This window comes from Brachionichthys hirsutus, chromosome 17 (assembly GCF_040956055.1).
Source record: "Brachionichthys hirsutus isolate HB-005 chromosome 17, CSIRO-AGI_Bhir_v1, whole genome shotgun sequence".
Taxonomy (NCBI): domain Eukaryota; kingdom Metazoa; phylum Chordata; class Actinopteri; order Lophiiformes; family Brachionichthyidae; genus Brachionichthys; species Brachionichthys hirsutus.
This window is the reverse complement of record NC_090913.1, coordinates 8,937,404-8,951,257: the sequence shown is the minus strand read 5'-3', so window position 1 is coordinate 8,951,257 and position 13,854 is coordinate 8,937,404. Positions and strand designations below refer to the sequence as shown.

The following is a 13,854-nucleotide window of genomic DNA, read 5'->3' as shown; positions in this document are numbered from 1 at the left end:
ACCACATCGCTTTCAAATATATATATATATATATATACATAATACGTGATGCATTATATAAATTATTATATAGAGTTTGCATTAATGTCTTAATTGAAAAACAATAATTCATCACAAGGGTCCGCCCTTGTAGATTCCGGACATATTTAACGGTTGCACAGGTTGCGAGATGACGGGATATCCGCCCCGGCGCTCCTTTGTAGGAAGTATCTAAACGCAGGCTGCTTACAGGATACTGTATTTCCTGCTTTAAGGGACGCGATACTGCCAGAAGTAGAGCGAGGTAAAGCAACACAACTGTAAATGATGACACGCGAACTTAGGTTTATTCCTATTGTCATCCGACGGGAGCAGGAACTGAGTAGTTTAGTGCGGTTTAGGATTCAGACGGGCGATACTAACCTCACCGTAGCAAAGTACTGTCTTAGCCTATTCGTTTCTATACGTCAGTCCCAACAGACGGAATCAGCAAACAAAACATCTGTGCTTTATCTCACCAAACGTTTCTGAGAGCGATAGTAGCAGTGATCTGAGGTTACGTGTAACAAGTATTGCTTTTATTCTCAGTGTTAAAGTCATGGCCGGACCCGTCAGTCTGGACTTGGATCCCATTTTCCTAAAGGGATTGAATTTCTTGCACTCCAAGAGTAAAGACTCTGCAGAGAAACTCAAGGCTTTACTCGATGAGTCGCTTGCAAGAGGAAGCGACTCATCTTACCGCTCATCAATAAAAGTAAGACAATTGTGTTCATTCTTACTATGTCTTGCTATTGTTCATGTATATCATTTATACATGTGCATACTGAGTCTTCTTTATTTTAATTGTGCACCTTTAGGATATAGACCTGTCCAAGGGTTCTGTGTCAAAACTGAGCTTAAGTAAACCAGACCTGAAGTCGTCTTTGAGCTCCTCGTCCTCCAGCAGCAGCAGCAGCAGCACCAGTAGCAAATCCAGCTCTGAAAAGAGTAAGAAGGAAGGCGAGAAGAGGCCATCTGAGAAGGTATGTGAAAGCTTTTATTATAAGAGGACAAGCCCAATTACATGAAACCAGTGGCCGTAAAAAAAAAACATAACATCCATCCATCCTTGGTGTAGGTAGAATGACTAAGCAGATCAGCACAGCTCAGTTTAGCACTTTAGCTTGTGCTTTTTCTTTGGTTTAGTTCTCCCTACAGTGCATGAAAAGCATGTGCATTACATACATGTCAACATCAATTGTCCAAATGCGCTTAATTTTCTTATTTGCAACAGGTCCGAGTTGACATGGGTGAAGTCGAACCTCCAAAAAAGCCTCGTTTGGAGAAGCAGGAGAATCGGTCTTCCCCTATTACAGTTCAGACGAGTAAAGACCTTCTGTCAAATATAAACGACTATGACGAGACCAGTGCGGATGACTTCGCCATGGAAATGGGCCTGGCTTGTGTGGTTTGCAGGTAAAACCATAAGAGAACTTGGATAATGACCCAACACGCATTTCCATGTCGGCATTCCTGACTTGTGACCTGTGTTCCTAATTTGCGTCAGACAAATGACGGTGTCGATGGGAAACCAGTTGGTCGAGTGCCAGGAGTGTCATAATCTGTACCACCAGGACTGTCACAAGCCCCAGGTGACAGACAAAGAAGTAAATGATCCAAGGCTTGTGTGGTACTGTGCCCGCTGCACCAGGCAAATGAAACGCATGGTGAGAAATAAACATATATATATACCACCTATTTATTGGTGCATTATTTAAATAATCAATTTAATAGTTGTTAGTGTTTCCTGTATAAAAAAAAAATTAACTTTGTTTTTTATGTTGCACTCTAGGCACAGAAACCCCCCCAGAAACCGTCCCCTGCGTCTGTATCATCAGCTCCTGTTGTAAAGGATACGCTGGTGAAAAAGACGGAGCTCAAAACCAAAGCTGACGCAGCCAGCACCTTCCAGGCCTTCAAAAGAACAGAAGTGAAGGTACGTGCTAACTAAGTGCAGCGGCGTGTGGTTTTGCGTTGATGTCAGGTCAAGCAAAAAGTGAGACCGGGAGCAACAGTCGGCGTGAAAAACAGTAAATATGTTGGTGGTTGAAAACTGGGAACTACTTCTCTTTCCAGGCATCCACAACATCAGCCAATCCCACCGGGGGCAGCGCCTCCTCCTGCAGCGGGCTCACGGGTTGGGCCGCATTTGGTGCCAAGACGTCCCCATCGCTTCCTACCATTTCTAAACTGGGTTCCTCTGGCCCCAGCGGGAGCCACAAGAACCTACCGGCTCCCTCTGGCCAGAAACCCATCGGGCTGACTGGGCTCGGTGCAGCCAAGTCTGGACTAGGGAGCTCAAAGACACCTGGGAGCAGCAATGGAAATGGCTCCAGCCAGGTACCTCTGAAAGCTCCTCCTCCCCTGACTTTGGGCAAGCAGCCATTGAATCGTGCGTCGAGCAGCGAAAGCCAAGGGAAGGGGTCCGTCTCGTCGGGGGCCAGCTCACCGAGCGGCTCCCAGGCAGGCGCAGGAGGAAATGGAGGTAGTAACGGGAACAATGGGAACGGGTCGAAGGTTGTCCCAGGGGACAAGGCGCCGACGTCTCAAGAGTCGCAGCTTAACGCCATGAAGCGTTTACAACTGGTGAAAAAGAAAGCGGCGCAGAAGAAGCTGAAGAAATGAGTCGTGACGAGGAAGAGTCGGCAATAAATGGAATTACCGCGCTTGAATTTTACTTTGTGTAGCTGCTACTGGACTCGCATTCTTATCCAAAAATATTAAATCCTTTGCTATAATAAACAAGAGTAGCTCTGACATTACATCATGTGTTGTTTTTGAATGTAAATCGTTTATGAGGAAGGACCACTGCAGAGCTGATCATGTTTATTCACGACGTCATTTTAATATAGAAATGACAGAATAGATTTCTTCATTGCACATCCACATGAAACATTAACTTCATTTATTCACCGTTTAATATATAAATCTGTAAATCATTTCACATTTAATATTAACTTCATTTTCCAATATACTCTACACAACACTGAAAGTACAAAAAGTGCTCAGCACAGTGCTTCTACCATTCGATTTATCAATCAACACTTCCGGCGTGAGATGTCGAATAACGTTTACTGATTCCTGCTTCAATTTTAAATTGCAAAAAATTAAAACTTGTCACTGACGGGACTACGGCATTAAAGAAAGCAAATTTGTTTTAAATTGATTGATTATGATTGGTTTTCACCATGACTATGCATCGATAGAAGGCCTCTATGCATAAGACATCCTGCCAAGGTAGTTGGCGGGGACGTATCCCTTCTGTCCGTTGGACTCGGCTAACCACCAGTCTTTGTTGCCTCCCAGGTCACAGAACTGGATTATGCGGACATGCTGGTACTCCTGCAGCGTCAGCTCCTGGTTGCAGCGAGCTTGAAATGCATACACGGCGTAAAACTGTGGAAAGAGGCACAAATTAGATTTTATTTTAAAAGGTTGACAGTAGAAGGTAAATGAACAAAGAATCCAATGTATTCTCCAATACAAGTTAAAGTCTTCTACAAGTTAAATAACTACTTTAAGTTTTTATGTATTTAATGCTTATTTTGTCACAAGTTGAGTAATTTTAATATTCCCAGTGCAGAAATCAGTCTCTTAAGTAAAGGTCCGGAGTAATTCCTCCACCAATTACACTGTTTTTTAATTAGAGTATTTGTACTGACGTCATGAAACGCCATTCAGGTGTACCGTCACCTGTCGTCCATTGGGGGGCAGCCATTGCCAGAGTTCCATATTGATAAAACCTCCCAAACATAATACAATTTTTCATTGGTTGCAACCTACTGTCCCTGCTTATTTTGCTATTTAATTAAGAGTCAAGCGTGTCACGATGGAGGTCGGAGGCTTATCCATTCATCATGGCAAATAAAGGCATGACTGTGTGGAGGACAAAGTCCAGCCCAGTTGACGTGATGCTGCTGTCGTGTGTTATTATTTACCATATCTAATGTCACTGCTTAATGACAGAGACACGATGAAGCTATCAGTGTTCTGTAACGGCTGCGCACGTAAGTTGCACTGCTCTTGTGTTTCAGCTTCGGAACTTATTTTTCCTATATTTCTGACACTGACCCCTCAGCAGTGTCTTAAAATTATTCGCCTATGGTACCAAAGGAGTTCTAAAAGACACACCTGCTGAGCCTCGGGGTCCAGTGTGACCTCCAGGTCTTCTGCGGGCAATAGCGCCCACTGTAGACCAGAGATGGTTGCGCTGCTGTCGCTGCTGCTGAGGTTGAAGCTGCGCAGGCTGCTGCTGCCCGACACGAACAAACTGAGGTCATCAAAGTCTTCATCCACCATGACGGGGGACCGCTGCTCTGCTCTCTGCTCTTTGACCATCTGGCCCGCCCGCTGGGAATCCCTCAGAGGGTTGTACGGCTTCAGGAATGTGGAGTAGACGTAGCCTTGTGTACCTGATTGTGACACAAAGGGACAGTTTATCAGGATGCCTGTCTGCTGAATCCATTTTAAAGGTGTGATCGAAGAAAGACACATCGTCTCACATTTCCGTAGCCATATCTGTCCTTGCAGATAGCTTTAATTAATCTTTTAAATGTGTCTCTACTAAAAGCTTTATACAAATTATTTATTTGTATAACGTACTTATAGAAATCAGTTGCAACAGAACTGTTCTCGGTGACTTCTATGGCGTATTCATAATCAGGACAATTTGAAGTTAGAGTTGACAAAAAGATTTACTCTTTTCTAATATTGGTGAGATCCTTTAAATATCTTACAGCAAGTACAAAAATAAGTTATACCTTCTGGATAAACATTTACGATGTTAACTTTAAATTTGTGCATCAAGGCTGGAAGCAAAAGTTCAAGCCGTTTGTTTTAAAGCCCCCTGAGGCGAGCCTGTTCATAGTGTTGTCGTAAAGTGAAGCATAAAAACAGCAACTTCCTGGAAATACTTGTACTCCCTCAGGACATGACAATTCTGTGACTAGTGCACTTTGCACCAAGGGATCATGAAAAAGACACTTGCTATTGCGGAGAACAGCGAGACGAGCGGGCGCCACCGCTCGCTCCTTGTTTCTGTGTGTGCACAGGGAGCTTTCTTTGTACGCTGCATTGACGAGACACTGGGCTCATGAGTTGCCTCTGTGAGAAGTTGAAGGGAGATGGAGCCAATCGAAGGCGTTGGCGCTGGAGTCCTGAGGCACCCTTCTCAAGAGGCAGCCAAAGAGGCGGCGACCGTGACATCACAGGACCTAATGCACCCTGACGCTTTGTCCTCGTGCTTTTAAACACTTGCCTCCAGTGTGAACCAGCCAGCGGCTGCTGCTTCCTAATGGGTCCGTGTCCTCCAGCAGGGCCACCAGCTCCCCCTCCAGCAGGCTGAGGTCCTGCTCCTGGCAGCCGTTGCACTTCCGTTTCAGCTGGTATAGACGGTTCAGTGGATGCTCCGCCAGCAGCTGGCCGCGCTGTTCCTCGGTTTGATGCTGCACTTCCGGCATCTGGAGGGCAGCGTGGCACAAAGCGTGATGATTTCATCATTTACAGAGGCCTATTGATTATCTTTGTAGGGGGGATATTTGAGGCAGAGTGAAAGGTTGTAAGCTCATGAATACATGTGAATCTAAGGGGATTGAAACCATGTGGAGTTTTTTTTTTTAATTTGTAAAATAAGAAGTTTCAGAAATATTTGGGACTTTTATTAAAACTGACAGCACTATTAGAAGGTTGCACATCTACCCAGGTTTTAATGTGCATTATTAATCTCTACTCGTGCATAACTCTACTCTAGATTATTTTTTTTCTCTCTTTCTTACCGCTATTTTCTTTTCTCGTCTCTCGAAGCTGACTTTCCGTTCCATCAATTTCTGGGCATTATCTTTGACAAAACTCAGATTGTTCAGCTCCTCCATGACGCTGCTCTGCACCTCAACAATGTTGGACAATGGAGCCTGAAAATGTGACACAGGCCAGATTAAATATTGCACAGATTTGGAATGCGTTTTCCAATCTGAGGTGGAATGAAGTGTGGGATTCTCACTGGTAGCTGCTGTATGGATGGGGAGTGAAGTAGTATTTTATCCATCTGCCTCTTAAACAGGGCCACCAGGTACGCCACAGAGTTGGTTAGGATGGTATAGGCGGCCGTGTTGAACGTCTGCAACTCCTCCACCAGTAAGGCGTTGAGAGCCTCGTAGTCCCTCCTGGCCAGACCGGGCGGCTCTTCGGACACCAGTGAAGAGGTTGAGCCGGTGGTGGATGATGAGGACGAAGATGAAAAAGAGGACGAGCGCTCCAGGCGGCAACAGTAATCCAGTAATTTGTCGTAGCGTTTCTGGATGAGCTTCTGCGGGGCGGTGAACATGCCTTGCAGGGAGGAGAGCGGGGCGAGGACCAAGTGCTCTAGGCTGTCCCTCTGAGGGGTGAAGCCAGTGAGGTGGCAGGGGATGAATACAGATTGTAGAATTAGCTGACCAAAGTATTCTCTGCTATGAATTTTAGTCTATCTTTTAGTCTCTTTGAAATACTACGCGGACTTTTCAGTTTCTTGCTTTTAATGCACAGTAGTGTAACTGATTTGGAATAAACAGAGAAACAGTAAAACGTGTCTTAAAAGAACACCAATAATAGAAATGGGAAGATGACAGATTCAGTGAAGGATCTATAGCAGGAATGTTTATGAGCACGGAGAGGAGTAAATTAAAACGGTGGACAGAAAGTGAGAAGTCGTCCGAGGTTGTGCAGGAACAGTACGGACTGATAGGCACATTGGAGATTTGGGGAAGAAAGATAAGATGCAAAGAGCTGGATGGTTACGTGAATTCTACCCTGAATAAAACGAATAAATCCTTTTAGGAAAAGCACCAAAAAAAAAAAGCAGCCGAGCTTACACACTGCTTATAGGGATCGTTGCCATTGCTGTGCAATGTGGTTTTTGCACCATTTTTGTTTGGCTCCTTGATGATGTTCTCCATGTCCTGGACACTCTGAACCGCTACTGTCACTATGTCCTGCACCATCCATCAAGACATCGCAAGAGACGAAACAGGGACATTTGTCAGGATCTTTTAAGTCATGAAAGAGACATTTTGTGGCTTGAAGCTCTGATGTGAACCGACCTGAGTGTGCTGCAGGTAACATTGAAGATTCTTCACCAGCAGCCTCACAGCCTTCTCCAGACTCCTGAACAGCTTCTCTTCTCTGTCAAATACCTCATCTCTAACCTACAGCAAGAATTGTGCTAATTATGCTTTTGCATTCATCTAATATTTATTTTGTGTCAGCAGCTGCAGTTTGCTTATCAGTCATGCATGTTTAGGACAGACAGGATCATTGATGATAAGGCAAATGAGGCCCATTATTTAGTCTCATTTGCTAGCGAATTAGAGCAGACTATTTGATGTCGATGGCGGTACGGGCTCTACAGAGTGCCACTACCGTTTATTACTGGTAGTACATGACCACAGAATCTTCTTGTTGTTGTTGATTTGCATTTTTGGCGCTGTCTTTTTACCTGTGATTCGACTCCAGTGAGGATCTTGAGGTATCCGGCGAACCTGTCGCCTTTCTTCCGGATGGAGTGGATGTTGAACTTGTGCAGTTTGCCCCTCAATGTGCCTTCATCCTCCAACCTCTTGTACTTCATAACTGAGAACGAACCGGATTATGAAACCAAAGCAGCAACTGCCATTTCAACTGGATGGCTTTCTGAAGACACTATTTGTGCTTACTGGTTTGCAAAATCATGAACTCGATAGGCAACGGATCCATGTAAATGCGATCTCACCTATATCCTTGCGTCTCTTGAACTCGTTGATGTTAACATTGATGATCTTGGTGGCAGTAAACGCCTCCTGCAGCGGTCGACAGTCCGGGTGGTCATCGGGGGTCGACTGCCAAAGCTCTCCCAGTAAGAGCGGGTATCTCATGATCCTTTGAACCGGTTTGATGAGTAGCGAACCCATATCTAACAAGCTGGGTTTTCCTCTGTTCAAATGAAGCACATCACACAGTAGCACATGATCCACATGAGCTAATTCGACACGATAGTAAAGATCTACCGTATATATTGACAGTGTGTTTGATACAGAATTTAGCATATCTGAAAGAGATACTTACTCGTGATCATAGAGTTTCCTGCAATTGCAAAGAAAGCGATACACAGTCAAAAACAAGACGTTATGCAGTAAATAACATTCGCAATGTCGGCGAGGTTCTGGACGATTTGGGAAGAAAATGGAGGCGATTGCTTACTTGAGGGCTAACACGCATGTGGTGAAATGTTGCTTTATCTCCTCCTCCTTCTCGTAGGATTTGAGTGAAATGTTGGCGTCGTCGTGGTGGTAACAGTAAACCTTATATACATCTTCTAAAGCTGCCTTTGCCTGGATGAACACCTCTCCTACAAGCGTGATATGAGGACGAAGGTCAGATATTAGCCAGCGTGATGAAAGTCAGAGATGCACGAGTCAAAGTGGCGTTACCGATAACAACCGCCTCCGGATCGGGGTCGGCAATGGCCTCGTGCAGTCTGTGAAGCAGCGTTGCAGATACCTCACACACCGTCTCCATGTTGGTGAACAACCTGTCTACATCCACAACCTGAGCACAAAGACGCATGCCGTCAAATATGGGTTTTAACATCTTCTGTGCAAAAGATGCCAAGGTCGAAATTGACAGATTTCCTGACTTGTTTTCATTTAGGGATAATGCAAGCATCTACCTGCAGATTTCTTAGAGGCTGGACCACCTCTCTGATAAACAGCTCCAGGTCTGTTAGGTAGTCCTTTTCAGTCTGCACAAGCTCCTGAATGACCTTTGCCCTACGCTTCATCTTCCTCAAACGGACCTCCTCTGGGTCCAGTGCTGGTGAGGGGGGAGCGGAAAGGTCGTGTGGTGTCATTTTCCCTGTGAAAAGATCATTTTATGAGATCATCAGATAATGCCTATGATATCCATCCATCTATCTATCTATCTATCTGTCTGTCTGTCTGTCTGTCTGTCTGTATGTCTGTGTGTCTGTCCACATATGTACAGCAGGGGAGAGGAAACATATAATCGTCTCATTGTCTTTCCACCTTGACAGAACACCTGATGAAATGAGTCACACGAGGCCACAGAAGACAAATCATGATGTGAGTGCGTCTACAAACATTTAGTTATAAATCCTCTGCTTCCTGATGTTTTCACCCGCATTCCAAACCGTCTGTGACACACATTCGAAGTGGCTGGTAAACATCAAGGCCCCCGTGGGACGTGCATGCTCGGAAAACTCTGCATCTCATGTACCATATCCACTCGTAGCCCGAGCAGCTATTTACATCTCCATATTTTACAGTCATCTGATTATTTTGACTCAAGCGCCTCACTTGACATGCCAGTCAGGCCGGCTTTTTTTTTTTTTTTTTTTGTAATGCTCTGTGCTTTGCATGACCAGTTCAGGGAGGAGGGATGCTTCCTTGCTTCCTGATCGACACTACACACCACTTCCTTCTCTGCAGTCAGAGACAGTGATGAGGGGGAGGGGCAGAAAGCTGCAAGGCTCGTGTCAGGTTTCAGGAGCAATCGGGCTGCTGATGTAATGCCAGAGCGTGCTCAGGCATTCCATCTGGTCACACTGAGTGTGTGTGTTTGCGTGTGCGTGGAGGAAAGGGGCGGTGGCCAACAATGATAACCACACACTTATGCATGCAAGTACACAAATACGCAATGACGCAAATTCACAAAGGCGTATACAGGAATATAAACACACACACATACGTAAGAAATAAGGGAGGTCACACCCATTGATTTTTGACTCATTGTCACAGTTCTTCCCTCCACAATAGCAATATTTCAGCCAAATATGTGTCCCATGACTTTTATAAATACATTCAAACACTAATTCGGTTTTCTTTTCTGCAGTTGGTGCAACATTTAAAAATCCTACATTTTCACATGCAACAGGTGAATTTAAGGGAGGAAAATCACAACCTTCGTGTCAACTCTGAGGCCAAACAAAATGCACTGTGTGGCAATATGGACAAAAGAAATCCTGTAAATATAGTTTCACAATTTCATTTAAATCTAACATTTTTCATTGTATAAGAATCAGAATACCTGTATGACACTTACAGTATCATAAAGTGTCTCATGTCGCCTCCTCCTGTGAGAGAGAGCTTATCATCAGGACTCTTTGGACTGTCTATTTATTATCTGGTTGTCATGGTGCTGTACAATGACTCAATGGGAAAACTGACATTGAATTATGTCAGAAACGTGTCCTTTTCCAACCCAGGAAAAAAATCCTCTCTCACCTTCCCATCTTCACAGGAAGTGAAATCTATCATAGCCTATCAGGACTATAGGCAAAGGATTTTTTTAACTGTGATAGCTGAGCCTTTGGAAGGCATTATGTACGGCGAGGTTGGTCGCCGGCACAGGAGTTCCCATGAAAGCGGATACAGGGCTTTCCACTGTTCAGCCCATTGAAAGTGATCCACTAGACGGGGCCCAGAAGAGAATACAAGGTGTGCTCGATCATGTGTCGCCATCAAGGAAAAGGCTTTACCACACAGCAAAGCAGACAATGAGGTTGTGTCACTGAGGATATGTGCTGCATAAAGTAGGCTAACAGCGATAAGAAGGGCTCATAAATGTCTGTAAGGGCATTAAAAGAAAATGTTGGACCTTTATATTATTAAGAATATTACCATTCATTGTGTTGTTAAAAAAATAATAATAATACCACAGATTATTCCGGCCAATCAAAAGGAACCTATTTAGCCGCATTCTGGTAACTTTTCCCTGTGCGTGATTTGTGTTCCCTCATTCACCGTGTGTCCTGGTGAGTCATCAGCTGGACGATTAAAGTTTATTTAGCGACTGTATGTAATTGCAGCCATTGATGTCACGTCGCCATGGTTCCGAAGCTTGACCAACCAGTCTGACGAGCAGATGAGAAGTGGCTGTCGAGCAGCGGCTCACATGTTTCCTCTTTCTGTGAAGTCATTGTTCTGTCAATATTTGCAATGGTAATACCAAAGTGAATATGTAACGCTGCCTGTCAGGTGTGAGGCTGAAGTCAGGGTGGAAGATTAGTTTACTAAAAACAGCCCGTTGTTTTCTTGACAACCTGACAGCACCGGCTCACATGATGCCGGCTGGCCAAGAAAACAGAAAGTACAAGAGGAGTAGAGAGTGTCTCTATTTCAAGTAAACAAAGCAGCTGATGATAAGGTAAACTGTGTGTGTGTGTGTGTGCGTGTGATAAGTTTATCTTATCAGTGCAACACCGGTTAAGAGGTAGGTTTACTGTTTCAGACAAGGCTCGCTTCATTATTTATGCATACCATACATATTGTTCACATGAAAGAACACCCCGGGGCAAAGTGTCAGAGGGAGCCATTCATTCTTTGGCTTATCATTAATAGGTATCTCTTGGTGACATCATGGATGTCAGTCATTTTTCCTGAAGTGCGGCATTCCCAGCCACTGACTGCATGCACTCAGTGGACAGGTGAAGCCTGTTCTTCTGCGCTGCGTGTGTGTCCGTGGAAAGCCTACGTCAGCATTTGCAGTGAAGCGACAAACAGATATGGGTCACAGATGGGCCAATTATTAGTTGCTCCTTGATAAGACATTTACTGTAAAGCAAAACTGCAGGGCAGAATTTCTGTGACATCTCCCGAGACTCTTTTGATCACCTAAGATTAAAAGGAATACAGCAATCTATAAATTCCCGCAACACTCTACGCTGGCATAAAGGCCTTGTTTACCAGCTGGCCTGGAACACTTATGAAGCCACTCCTCTGTGCTGCGTTTGGAGCTCAGTTTGCATATGCGGCTACATCCCTGTGGGAGTATCTCCTGCTCAACGCATAGTAACACAACAGGTGCCTAGTTTTCAGAGCCATTAGAGGACCGTACACTTCCTGTGTGTGTGTGTGTGTGTGTTGAAATTTGGTCCTCTGTCCACCCATGCTGATCGTATATTCCATCCATCGGAGGAAATGCATGTCTATATGTTCTATCTGCTATCAATGACTTTGAAAATGAAAGAGTTGAGAGACTTTTGGCTCACGTGTTTAGATTGTCGCCATAGTTTTGACCCCTTTGGGAGATGATTAGCTGGTATACCTTTAAGTTTTTCGCTGTACTCCGTCTTGTCAGACTGACTCCTCCTCACCAGCGTTCCCAGGTTGATGTCACTTTTGGCCATGGCGTCAGCCACAATAGTGTCCGTTCTCCTCCTTTCTAAGTAGCGCAAGAACACGGGCCGGTTCCTCCGCTTGATCACTCTCTCCTTCTCCTTCTCACTCCTGCAGGCCTCGCTGGGATCCATGGTGAGGCCCCCGTCAGCTCCCTTGGTGGCAAGTCCAGGAGAAAGAAGCGAAGGAGAGAGGGACAGGAAAAGGGAGAGAGAAATAGAGAGACAGAAGAAAAATATATATAGAGAGAGGATAGAGGGAGGAGAGAGAGGGAGAGAGGGAGAGAGAGAGAGCCTGGGAAGTGCAACAGGTGTAATGTCCACTGTGTTCTCCTATACCAGCTCTGCTCAGGTAATCGAGCTCCTCCCCATGTCTACCTGTCATAAGAGCTGTGCGGCCACACCTCCACCTCCACCTCCACCTGACTGTGTGATGCTTCCCCTTCTCTTCAGGTGCAGGGAGAGAAAGTGCATCTCACTACTGACTCTACCTGGATCTAAAGGGAAGAGTTTTCTATTACTGAATGTTGGCAGAGGCCCTGCTGCCTTTTCTTGTCGAGTTTGTTTGTTTGTGTTTCTCTGCTTATGTTTGTGTAACTTTCTTCCAGGTCCTGAAGTGAATTCTCTGATCAGTGCCCTTGGCCAAGGTTAAAACTTAAATCCAGGCGCTGCAGAGTGACCCCCCCCCCCCCCCTCGCTTTGTTGTAATTCGTATTATCGTATCAAATTCAGTCACTTTGCTTTCTTCTTAAATTGCAAGTAAATCGCTTTAGCAGCATCCAAGGCCATGAAAGAAGATGTATTATATTAACAGCTATAATCTGGGTTTGAAAGGAAATTATTTTTTTTCAAATGATAAATAACTTGCTTTTGAATCGCTCTTTACTGTCACACACATTTCATTTCAAAATGCTTTGCTTACTAAATCACAAATATGATTTCTATGCAATTCTGTTCATGTTTATTCGTCTTCTACTTCCTTTCTGTTTATTTATGATAAATGCACACATCCTCACACACTCATAAAAATGCCGGATTAGGCGACACACACACACACACACACACACACACACTGCAACTATCATTTCTGGCCATAGCAACAAGACACCACATTCATGGTCAGAATAAAGAGTGAAGTGGGCTGACTCATTGCACAACTATGTATGGAAAGCTCAAACATACAAATGCAAACATGTACAGAGAGGGTTTGTGTTTATGCATATTACATTATGATGTAATTCTAGGCGTGGCTTTCTTTTACCTGCTTAAAGGCGGTGTTCACGTTACAAGGCTGAAACAACTCCAGATTTATTTTCAGAGCTGTGTGAACACAAATATCCATTTTCTTTTCTTTCTTTGCACCTACTTGTTTACGGCTGACGAGATGTTTAGTGGTGACACCGATAGCTCACCAGTGTATCTGTATCAGTGTGTACAAGCCCGCTTTTTCAGAGGACAGATGTATTTTTGTTCGAGCTAGATACAGGTCATTTCTATAAGTATGAATACAAATTATCAGCTTAATTGAATCTGAAGTGATCACAAATATCTGTATAATCAAAAAGAGAGAAGTCTACTTCATGTACGAGAATAGTCCTTACATATGTCAAACTCACAATATAATTTGCATGTTTATATTTGGACTATTTTGACAAGATTTTTGCTTTTAATTCAGCTGTGTCAGGTTATCC

At 44.3% G+C, this 13,854-nt stretch overlaps 2 protein-coding genes across 2 annotated transcripts; one reads left to right on the top strand and one right to left on the bottom strand.

Annotated features, from left to right (window-relative positions):
- Positions 1-180: 180 nt before the first annotated feature.
- Positions 181-2,770, top strand: ints12 (integrator complex subunit 12). The gene is made up of 7 exons (XM_068751322.1): positions 181-283; positions 568-733; positions 837-1,001; positions 1,253-1,434; positions 1,526-1,685; positions 1,811-1,954; positions 2,095-2,770. The coding sequence occupies exons 2-7, from the start codon at positions 578-580 to the stop codon at positions 2,641-2,643; spliced, it is 1,356 nt and encodes a 451-aa protein (XP_068607423.1). The 5' UTR covers positions 181-283; positions 568-577; the 3' UTR covers positions 2,644-2,770.
- Positions 2,771-2,862: 92 nt separating this feature from the next.
- arhgef38 (Rho guanine nucleotide exchange factor (GEF) 38) lies at positions 2,863-12,460 on the bottom strand. Its single transcript, XM_068751186.1, has 14 exons — positions 12,094-12,460; positions 8,699-8,883; positions 8,460-8,577; positions 8,230-8,377; positions 8,095-8,112; positions 7,763-7,962; positions 7,490-7,623; positions 7,095-7,199; positions 6,867-6,986; positions 6,017-6,391; positions 5,793-5,927; positions 5,276-5,477; positions 4,150-4,430; positions 2,863-3,414 (listed from the first exon to the last, which is right to left on the bottom strand). Exons 1-14 carry the CDS (start codon positions 12,296-12,298, stop codon positions 3,232-3,234), a joined length of 2,409 nt encoding a protein of 802 aa, XP_068607287.1. The 5' UTR covers positions 12,299-12,460; the 3' UTR covers positions 2,863-3,231.
- Between the last annotated feature and the right edge of the window lie 1,394 nt (positions 12,461-13,854).

Bases quoted from the DNA above. Each gene is read 5' to 3' on its own strand.
- arhgef38 (XM_068751186.1), bottom strand. From the start codon at position 12,298: ATGGATCCCAGCGAGGCCTGCAGGAGTGAGAAGGAGAAGGAGAGAGTG. The intron at 8,578-8,698 runs GTAGATGCTTGC...CTTTGTGCTCAG, and splicing joins AGCCTCTAAGAAATCTGCAG to GTTGTGGATGTAGACAGGTT. The intron at 6,987-7,094 runs GTCGGTTCACAT...TGGATGGTGCAG, and splicing joins GTTACCTGCAGCACACTCAG to GACATAGTGACAGTAGCGGT.
- ints12 (XM_068751322.1), top strand. From the start codon at position 578: ATGGCCGGACCCGTCAGTCTGGACTTGGATCCCATTTTCCTAAAGGGA. The intron at 734-836 runs GTAAGACAATTG...GTGCACCTTTAG, and splicing joins CTTACCGCTCATCAATAAAA to GATATAGACCTGTCCAAGGG. The intron at 1,002-1,252 runs GTATGTGAAAGC...TATTTGCAACAG, and splicing joins AGAAGAGGCCATCTGAGAAG to GTCCGAGTTGACATGGGTGA.